General features: G+C 39.9%; 1 protein-coding gene across 4 annotated transcripts; it reads right to left on the bottom strand.

Annotated features, from left to right (window-relative positions):
* Nucleotides 1-295: 295 nt before the first annotated feature.
* On the bottom strand, nt 296-10,015 carry FGF20 (fibroblast growth factor 20). Of its 4 annotated transcripts, none has more exons than XM_089325887.1 (3): nt 9,128-9,217; nt 3,616-3,719; nt 296-1,507 (listed from the first exon to the last, which is right to left on the bottom strand). In XM_089325887.1, exons 1-3 carry the CDS (start codon nt 9,162-9,164, stop codon nt 1,262-1,264), a joined length of 387 nt encoding a protein of 128 aa, XP_089182013.1. In that variant the 5' UTR covers nt 9,165-9,217; the 3' UTR covers nt 296-1,261. The 4 variants fall into 4 exon arrangements, with proteins under 4 accessions (XP_089182013.1, XP_089182016.1, XP_089182014.1 ...); XM_089325890.1 differs by lacking the exon at nt 9,128-9,217 and adding an exon at nt 8,506-8,630 and having other exon boundaries at nt 298-1,507; XM_089325888.1 differs by lacking the exon at nt 9,128-9,217 and adding an exon at nt 8,519-8,640 and having other exon boundaries at nt 301-1,507.
* Between the last annotated feature and the right edge of the window lie 679 nt (nt 10,016-10,694).

Here is a 10,694-nt window from a genome sequence, read left to right as displayed (position 1 = left end):
CTCTTGCCAGACATTAAGTTCATGATGCAGGGTCCACCTTTGTCTTAATTACATTTTCCTTAGTGACTAACAAAGTGGTGTACAATAGCCTTTAATGAATATATGTTGAATAAATGACTTAATAGTAGATACAATGGAGAGGATACCACACTCAGGTAGGTAAGGCCTCATCATTGTTATTGAAGGTGCCAAAAAGAATAATTCTTTACGCAATCATATTGGGCAAAAGAAACAGTCTTCACACATGAAACCATGAAAATAAGTAAATATAAATTAGCTATTATGTTTCTTGATTTTCAACAAAAGTCTTCTTTTGGGAGATTATCATTTTTCACTGTTATGTAATTAGAACTTTCACTTAAAAAGCAATGAAACCAAACTTAAAGTCAAAATATTTAATTCCCTTTTGAATGTGTGTTGAGCTCAATACAAGTCAATACAGCATTTTTCTAAGCCAAAAGAAACCAAACTTACATTTAGAAGGCAACGACTGAATACAAATATAATTTATGCTATGTTTTTAAGAGAAATTCAAGATCTTATTCTATGATTAATGGGTTACAATAGGATGTCTTTACAGCTCAAGATACCACAACAAAGTAATGGCACAATAAAGGAATTTTGTTGTTTTTTACTCTTATCTTCATACACCAGTAAAAAATAAACTCTTTAATAAATAAATATATATAATAAATATTTCCAAATTGAAAATGTATAAATAAGTCCATTCTTTAAAAAAACAATGTTCCATCTTGGTGTTACATGTTTTAAGTCCACATTTCACCCAGGATTTTTTTGTTTTGTTTTGTTTAACATATAATGCCATAACTTGCAAAATTCTACAAGGCCCTCAAATTTACATAGCAATAATCTTGGCCAGTGATGTCATTCCATTTCTTCAACATGAAGTATCTATTTTTAATGTAACTTTCAAAGTAAACATAATCCAGAGAGGTGAGGCACCAGCAGCAAATTAGGTGGGTTCCCATTATCCAAGTTCAACAGATTTTCAGCTTCAGTCTACTGGTAGACTGAGCCAATGTATCTAAGGGAACATAATACACTTCTAAAGAGTGATTTCGACCTACTTCAAGTCAAAATATTGTTTTGCTTTTTCTTAATATTCTTCACAAATTCAGTCTCTGGTGGAAAACAGACTCCATGATACTCTGAATGTCTTCCTGGGCTGTCATTTTATGATAAGAACTGTGATAAGAAAGCAGGTTGTTTTCTGGTTCTTTGATAAAGACATTGTCACACATCAAGTATACATCAGCAGGTCCTTGTACAGTTCTGGAACTCTTTCTGGATCCACTGGTCTAGGTAAGAAATGTGTAAATTTCTGATGTCTTTTGGACCTGGCACCATCTCTTGGAGTTCCATCTTTGTTAAGTGCCACAAAATACCTGCGGCCAGTGTCTCCATGTTTATATACATTGGACGAATAGGTATTATACCAGTTCTCCTCAAACTGCTCCCTGAAGATGCATTCAGAAGTCAGTTTCTCCTAAAAGAGAGAAGATAACTACCATTAAAAATGTTTGAGATAATTTCCTTACAAAAGTGTCAATTCTATGCTTTCATTTGACTGTAACTACAGCCATGTCAAAAAAAGAAAAATATTAAATTAGTTTTGTTTCATTGTGCTTTAGTCCTATGTTACCTGGAATTCTTTCTCCCAGGTAACTTCATTCAGTATATAGTTCAGAGAACTTTAAGTCAAATGTCAAGTCCCAATTTTATTTTCAAATGCTTACTAAATATTCTGCACTTCACCAGTAAACTGGCCTATAATTTATCTCTTCCAACATTAGATGCCCAGGTTCCACATATCAAGTCTCTACTATGACCTTGGAACACTTCATGATTCTACAAAAAATTCAAATTCTGAATTTAATATCATCTGTCCAAAGTATGTATCTTCCCTTTATGAATTCATTCAGTGTTAATGACCCATTTCCTATGATTACCTTTATCTTTCACTCTTAAGGTAAATGTAGTAAAATGCCAATTGTTTCTCATCTTTTCAAGATGGACCACGGTTGCTTTTTTAATCCAACACATATATGAAGATTATGTGCATGCTTTTTTTCTATTGTCACTTGAGAAATTCTATTATATTTTTCCTCTTATGATTATTGTGTACTGCATTATTTCTCTTTGTCCTAAGATGACAGGCTGGAAAACACAAGTTCCATCCTATCAAAGGACAAGTATTAGTCTACTTTCTGAAATATTATAGACAATTTTTCCCAGAGTATATTAAGATTCTAGCTTCATATTGTGACCTCAATTGAGTTTCTAAGAAAAGGAAAGTTAGTGCCATATGCTAAGTCATAAAAAGAAAATTCTCCATGGAAATAGTTAAAGAGACTTTGACTTAAACCAGAGCATCCATATGAGAAGATGGGTGGGAGAGGGACACTCATTTACATCTTACCAATTTTTAAAAATAATGTCAGCAACTGTGAACACATATTTTAGAAGTTAACAATGAAGAAAATAATCTCTATAGTGTTTCAAAGTACTTTAAAATTGTTCTTTTACTCTAGTTCTTGAGTTGCTGTTGCTGCTCTGTTCCAAAATAAAACAAAACCTCATGCTGATGAGTTGGTTGAAAAGTGTACTTTAAGCACAATACTTAAACATTTATAGTACATCCACAGATGAGCATTTATCCACAGCGGCAAGTTGAAAATTTCCTGATAATTACAGTGAGCCCATGGCTGCTATAATTATCAGGACTATGGACAGATAGACCTACTGTGTGGTTTTCACTTTTTGTTATTGATTGTAATATTCTAAGATTTCATTTGCTCATTTCCTTCATACAAAGAACAGCAAATAAGTGATAAATATTTAGCTATGGAAGATGATACTGGGTGGCAGAGAATTTTCCATGCAATGAATGTAAAGGTGAAAAGAAGCTAATGTACCAAGACAAAAACACAGCTTCCATTTTTCACGGTTTCTTGTGGAAATTATCAAAATATGGAAAAAATTAGTGAGATTCACGGTAATTGGCAGGAAGAACTAGCAACCTGAATGCCATAATGGTTGGGGGTTTTAAAAATGTAACGGGGAGATAGGCATTTAGCACAATGAATAAGCCACTGTTTGGGATTACTGCAACCCATGGAGGGACTGGATTTGAACTCTGTCTCCAGCTCCCAATTCCAGCTACCTACGAATGCAGACCCTGAGAGACAGTAGGTGATGGTTCAAAAAGTTGGGTCCCTGCCACCCATTTCGGGGTCCTAGACTGAGCTCCTGGATCCTAGCTTTGTCCTGGCCCAGCCCTGGCCATTGAAGGCATTTGGGGTGTGAACCAGCAGGTGAGAGCTCTCTTTCTCTCTCTTGTCTCCCCAGATCTCCCTGTCTCTATCTCTCTCTGCCTCTCCTCTCTGTACCTCTCAAATGAAAAAAAGGAAAAGAAAAGTTTACTATTACCCACATAAAAATGGAAATTTCGTAGCATATATATTTCTGATTTCTACATAAGTACATTTTATATACCTCTTCTGACAGACATTATTGAGCAACATTGTGATTAGAAAGTGCAAGGTCACTATTTCAAGAATATTATATATAATAATAATAAATAGTAATACATACTGATCCATATAGTTCTCCTTTGTCATTCATTCCAAGGTAAAGGCCACTGTCCACACCTCTAATACTGACCAGTCCCACTGCCACACTGATGAATTCCAGAATACCTGAATTTATAAACAAAACAATTATTTATATTTATTAATGAACATGACTAATGAAAGTCTTCCAAACAATTGCAGTAGTAAAACAATATTAGTAAGTATAATGATGTATGTGGAAGTTCTTTGTAAACTCAACATTACTGTGGAATTGTTTTATTGTGATGCTAATCCATTTTACAGATGAGAAAAAGACTTGATAATTCATTCAATGTGATAGCCAAATACTAAGAGTTTAGCATGCAGAAAAACGTGATGTTCAAGGTGTGAAATTTTAAATCAGACTGACCCTGGTTAGTCTGATTCACCAACTTGCTGGTATTCTTTGAACTCCAATCTCCGCATAAGAAAATGATGTGAAATGCCTCCCTCAGGAGAGTGGTGAGGATTGACATATGTAGGCATCCCACAAATGGAAGGTATTATTATCAAATGTTAGTGTTTAAGAAAGGTATTCATAACTCTCCAATATTTCATTTACTAATTTTAATCACTTTTTATTCATGTGTTTTTGTGCTCGTTTGTTATACAATTAATAAAGACAATCTTCTAGCAAAGCAGTATCTCTATACAGGTATAAACGTGTTTTAGTTTATAAGGGGCTACTACTTATATGTTCTCGTCTGGTCCTAAACAGGAAGGGAAGATACTATTCCCCCCATTTTACATAAAAAGAAACTAAGGCTTGGAGAGGTTTATTATCCTGCCTAAGGGATATGACATTTATAATTGATATAATTAATACTTGGACTTTCACCCCATGCTCTACTTCAGGAGACTTTTTTGAGGATAATATAGTAGTTTCAAATTGTTCTAGATTACATAAAATGCTATGTTTCCTGACCTAGGATTTTTTTACATAAATCATAGTTTACAGAAGTAAAAGCATTTTGTAATTCATTAAGTATAATAACCAAATACCAAAAATTGAGCATAAAGTAGATTTTGCTAACAATAACTTTCTAGATTTAGTTTTATTTATAATAGGTAAACAACTATTCAAAACTATGATGCATTAATAACATCATAGTTTTAACAAACTTAACACCTCCCTCTGCATTACCTTTTTTACTGCACACACTAACCTTTGGACTAATGCCTTTTTCTAATTCTTTCCCTTGGACTCTGCTGAAAAAGAATAACCACACTTTCTTTGCTTGGAATTGCCTTCCTCAATAGCTTTCACCCCTTCACCTCATCTTAAGCTCTACAAACAGAACAAATGTGCACCATTTAACCTGACTCTTGCTCTTAAGTCATTTCTTGCTTTATTGTGCAAGTTCCTGTTTGTACACGTGATACTTCCCAGGCCAAGGGAAAGCACAGTTGGACTATTTGCTGATAGGGAGGACTCTATTCTATCTCTAGAGCCTAATTCACTCTGGCAGAAACCTAGATTCTTGGCAAGACAAATGAGCTCTTTCAAACTATTGGGAGATCATGTAGAACACTAGAGCTATCAAAGATCTTAGAGCAACAATGCACTACTAAATAGTCTATAAGTGGTTGGAAAGAGGCAGTGTCCCTAATTGAGGGCCTAAGGCAGGGAGAAGATAAGACTTAACAGGAAGGTCCAGACTTCATAGATAGCCATCATAATGACAAAATGTAGAGGTAGGGAGTAAACTCACTGCCAAGCTCATGAGTGAAGGATTCCTGTTAGATACAAAAATATAGGCCCAAACATAATTGGCAGAAAAAAATATGTTAATGGACTCTTCATCCAGGATATTAATTACAAATATATAATTACTTTAAATTGTTTGAATGAATGTTACATTCAAACTCAAAAGTGTACTATGTCTGATGTGGATGCAACTTAACTCCCATAAAGTATCTGATTTACATTAAGATGCTCTTGTCTTTCAAAGAATAGAAACTGATTAACTGATTAGAAGGTAGAACAGACCCAGTTTTCAAGTACAAGAGAATACAGGTTTAATCTCCAGTAGCTAGTTACATAACAGATGTCATAAACTGAACATTTCCCCTAAAAAACCAAAATGGTGTAATACCTAAAAATAGTTTAATTTTTATCATAATATAATTCTGTCATCTCACCAAAATATATGTAGTTGTAGAAAAAAAAAGATTAGTTATGTTCTTAAAATAATTATGCCCAATAATTTCAACCTGATTAGGCAACATCTAAAATCTTACATATAACCAGGCATAATTTTGAAATGATCCATGGGACTTATGGGAAAACTGTTATGTGTTTTTTTGTATTCCTCTTAAAGATGTTAGCCACACTTTTTAATTCTGATCCTTTTTTCTCCTCAAGGAAATAGTATACCACATAGTAATTTGTAATCATTTGATTCTTTAATGAGATTTGACAAGTCTTTCTTATTTATAATATGAGGTGGCAACTAAGCTAATTCCTTTACAAAGAGTAGACATGAAAAACTTTCCTTAAGAGGTAATCACAGATTTTAGATAGATTTTCTAATGCCCAGTGTCCCATAAAAAGACTTGGAGGTACTTTGTCTTTCTGGTATCATTTTCAAAGCCAGTCTTTTTACAAATCATAATAAACAGGTGAGTCAACCCACAATGCAACCACATCAGACAACACTATGGAGAATAGGGGAGAATAAAGGAAAAGCCTTTAAAGGAATACGTTTGATCTCAGGCTGAACTTTTTTTTTAAAGTAATGATTCCATGTTTACGTATTAGGTAAAGTCTTCCTACTGTACTACTGTGCAGAAACACTCTATTGTAAACACAGAGCAAAGTCAGATGGGAAATTATTTTAACCTCCCAGGGACCTTTCTGTTTATATTCTATTGATGTGGTTTTGAAGTTTAAAAACACAGCTTTCTGAGTTTTTATTTGATCATGTTCAAGTTACTATAAAATTATGCTATATACTTTAACATCTCAAAGAGTCATTTTTAGTTTTTCCTAAATCCTTACTTTAATGATACAGAAATGAGTTTTAAATAGAAAAATAATTTGATAATTAGTAATTGAGGCCCTAGCCAAAGAAGGAAAACAGAGAAAGAAGTATATAATAATATACATGTAGAATGTACACTTTCCTCTTGCCTATTCTCCCTTGTAGTCAATGATGATGTATAAGCCACCAGGATGCATTATAATATACCTTCCTTTAGGCTACCACATTATTCTAGTTAATCTTCCTTTTCTGCAACAGTGAGTATTCTTGTTCCTATATATAAAACCTCTCCTCACAGAGTTAAATCCACACAAAATCACATCAGACCAAAAATTATACAAAATTCTACCAAAAAGTTTTAAAGTTCTAGAAAGATGATTAACTATGATATATAGCATCCATTCCTAAAAGAAAGGATTTAAATACCAATTTAATGAATGTTATTAATCTATAAATATTCACTAATCTCATCACACAGGGTCAACCTAACAAAATGATACAAAATGCAAGAGGCGGGGCCAGCACCCTGGCTCACTAGGTTAATCCTTCGCCTGCGGCGCCAGCAACCCTTGGGGCACTGGGTTCTAGTCCCGGTTGCTCTTCTTCCAGTCCAGCTCTCTGCTGTGCCCCGGAAGGCAGTGGAGGATGGCCCAGGTGCTTGGCACCTGCACCCGCATGGGAGACCAGAGAGAAGCACCTGACTCCTGGCTTCAGATCGACCATTTGGGGGGTGAACCAACGGAAGGAAGACGTTTCTCTCTGTCTCTCTCAATGTCTAACTCTATCTGGCAAATAAAAAAATTTTTTTTAAATGCAAGAGGCAACTCTTGTCGATGGTGAAGCTAAAGTTGAATTACAAGTGAATGAAAGGCAGAATTTCCAGTGCTACTTGATATATGGCAGAGAGGGGGGAGTATGAATACTACTTAAGCTTCCCTTCCACTTACATTATCACATTTGTGTGCACCTCCCTCTAAATCTTTTTGGAAGCTGTACTGGGTGAAGTGCAGTCATTCTTAAAGGCAGGAGAACTGAGCCACCTGGTGTCAGCAGTGTTCTGTAGAATCAGAATCTCAGCCTGCTCCATTTAAAAACCACTTTCCAAAAGTGACCCCAGTTGGCCACTAGGTCATGACACTCTTGACTCATAGTCAATCGGAATTTGGAAGAGATCAGTGGAAGCAGCACACATATGGGTTTTTTAAAGTTAATTTTCTAATCCCTTAAGTGCTGCCAAATGACCACCACATGCAGAGTTACAAATGCTCCTCAAATGGAGATTCCCACTTCTCCAAAGTTTTAATGAGCACTACAAGTCAAAGAAATGAGAGTGTAAGAACTAGAGGGTGAGAACAAGAAATACAGAAATAAGATTCTCAAAAAACTGCACAAGGCAAAGAAAGGGAAAAGGCAGCTAATGCTGTGTTGCTCACTTACACTGATGTAAATGATGTCCTTTAAAATAAAAATGACTCTCTCCAATGAAGTCCCAAGTTTGATAATCAAAATACTTGGAGAGTGTTTGCCGGTTAACTCTAATGTATTGAAAACTTTATCTCTGGGAGAAAGACTTAGGGATGCTGGGAATCAGAAATCACCTTAAAGAGATCATATAATTTAACCCCATCATTGTGCAGACCAAAAAAAAAAAAAAGAAAATAAAAACCGTAAGACTCTAACTGATGAGGCCACTCATTGCTTACAACAGGCAGCTGGGGAGGAACGGACAGCACCGACCTCAGGATTTCCCAATCTAGTGTCTGTAAGAGGTACTATCTGAACCATTCGCTGGTTTCTTTCTTATAACCCCAGGCATGGCGGCAGGAATTCTGAAATATCTCCCGCTGTGTTCCCACCCAGATCTTCTTTCCTTCCCCAGTTCCTCTTACCAACCGCCCATACCAAGATCCTTGCTCTCTGGTTTCGCAATCTCTGAAGAGCGGCTGGGCTAGAGATCTGGGCATGCTCAGTGGGTGGGCGGGCTTCCTCCCCTCCTCCCCGCCTTCCCTCGCCCAGATAGAACTTTGGGAGCCCTGAGAACCGCAGCCAGGTGAGCTCGCCGGTAGCGACGGTGCCCTTGGGAAGTTATCTGTCACCTCTTCAGGTGAACATTTACAGCTCCCGACACAGACACGCATCCTAGGCAAGAGCGGCCCCCTAGGCAGTAGCCGCTGCTGGATAACCAAGTGCATAACCGTGGGACATGTCTGCAGAAGCAGAAGGCTTCGAATTAGTTTCTGCAAAGCGGATAGTACTGCAGGAAATAGGAAAGGAGGTAGTAGAAAATAACACAGGATTCTAAAAGATTGTCTGCGAGTTGTGAGAAAAACGTGACCCTGAGTCCCAAGTCTTGGGGTCCCGGACACTGGGGGAGGGCAGAGCAGCAGAGGCATTCGGACTCCCACCCTCTCTCCTGCCGCCCCTAGGTGTGGAGCCGCAAGCAGGCTGCTAGAAGCGGCGGCGGCGACGAGTGAGGGGCAAGATTCCTCCTTGTGCGCGCGCGGGCCCGACCTTCTGCGCTGGCCAGTACTTCATCCCCAGCCCGCATCGCGCAGCGTCCGGGTCACAGGGGGCTCGGGCGGGAGGCACGTGGCGGGGGGCGGGGGAGAGGACCCGAATTGTGTGCCAGGGGCGGGATGCCGGTACCTACCGAAGAGGCTGTGGTCCTGCCGGGTGCCTTGCACGCTGCCGTCTGGCAGGATCTGCAGGTGGAAGCCGGTGCGGCAGTAGAGCTGGCGGCGGCGCAGGATGCCGTGCAGGTGCGCCAGCTCCGCGGACCCCGGCCCGCCGCGGGCGCCCCGCTCCGCCGCGCCTCGGCGTGCGCCTAGCAGAGGTGGCCGCTCCCCGGCTGGGGGCAACAGGAAGTGCGAGCCCACCTGCTGGCCCAAGCCCTCCAGGCCCCCCAGGAAGCCCCCGACTTCGGTTAAGGGAGCCATGGAGGGGGAGTAACGGGAGAGGCGGAGGAGCCGAAAAAGACACCCCACACCCCAAATCAAAAAGTGTCGCGGGTGTGGGAAGGTGGGAAAAAACCGTGACAAAACACGAGCGAAGGGTGAAGGCCCGGTTCCTCCTGTGGGGTCGCTGGACGGACTTAGCACTGAGGTAGCAGGGAGGCTTCCAGTGTCTCTGAGCGATCTTCTCTTCTGGAGTAGTTGGGAGCCGGCTGCTGGCTCTGCAGAACCATCTACAGCTGCCTCTGCCAAGCCTGGGCCTGGGGGCCGTGGCTCCAGCTCCGCAAACTGATCAGATCAGAGTCCTGTGTGCATGCACCCCGACTATATATGCGGGTCCTCTTGACATATGCTAATCAAGCCCTTTCATGTGCGCTGGGGAGGTTCTGTTTGAAATCTTATACCTGCCCCCTCTCAACACGTTTTTGCTCTTCGGAAGTGACCAGAGGGGGCCCTTGACGGTTCTCTGTCCGTGCACTCGGCAGAAATCATTCCCGCACTTGGCCGAAGCCAGCCAAGCCACTCCGAGGTGTAATCGAGGCCCCTCTCTGGGGTTGTCTGTGGGACAACGGTGATGCTGTTCTGCTGCTGCTGTGCAACCGCCTTTGATGTGAGCTCCTTTGCAGTGACAGATCGGTGCTAAAAAGAGCCTAGCTTGGCAGGAATATAGAAGAAGAAGGGGGGAGGGAGGGTGCCGGGTGGGGGGGGGTGTTAGGAATGGAGGGGATCGGTAGGAGGAGGAAAGGGAGGGAAGAGGAGGAGAATTGGACTCCTTGGGAGCTGCTGGGAGCCTGCAGTGGACAGGTGCAAAGAAAGGTAAGAGAGGGAGAAGGAAAAAGGGCGTTACCCGAGGCTTAGACCTGCCCAGACACACATGAAAGGAAAATCAAAGCTTTGACAGTTTAACTCACTAATTTTAAAACACTAATAAAATGTACAAGCATTACTCGTTTCTTTTATCATTTAGATGGGGGATTTTCTTTACATAATCAAGGTTAGGTTAGGAACACCCTTCCCCCCTCCCAAGTTTTCTTTAATGTTTATCTTTACTGAGATAGCACATCATGTAACGAAACTTGCCTTATATCTGTATGCAGGTTTTAAAATTGTGCGCTAAGGTTATGGAC

The sequence above is a fragment of the Oryctolagus cuniculus genome, chromosome 2 (genome assembly GCF_051225735.1).
Source record: "Oryctolagus cuniculus isolate XC-2025 breed Fujian yellow rabbit chromosome 2, ASM5122573v1, whole genome shotgun sequence".
In the NCBI taxonomy this organism is placed as follows: Eukaryota; Metazoa; Chordata; class Mammalia; order Lagomorpha; family Leporidae; genus Oryctolagus; species Oryctolagus cuniculus.
This window is presented reverse-complemented; position numbering and strand designations above follow the sequence as displayed.

What these genes read in the sequence shown, in the direction of transcription:
- FGF20 (XM_070068480.2), bottom strand. Translation starts at nt 9,552, where the DNA reads ATGGCTCCCTTAACCGAAGTCGGGGGCTTCCTGGGGGGCCTGGAGGGC. An exon ending in GCAGGACCACAGCCTCTTCG is followed by an intron (nt 3,720 to 9,266) that starts GTAGGTACCGGC and finishes TTATAAATTCAG; the next exon opens with GTATTCTGGAATTCATCAGT. An exon ending in AAGGAGAACTATATGGATCA is followed by an intron (nt 1,508 to 3,615) that starts GTATGTATTACT and finishes TCTCTCTTTTAG; the next exon opens with GAGAAACTGACTTCTGAATG.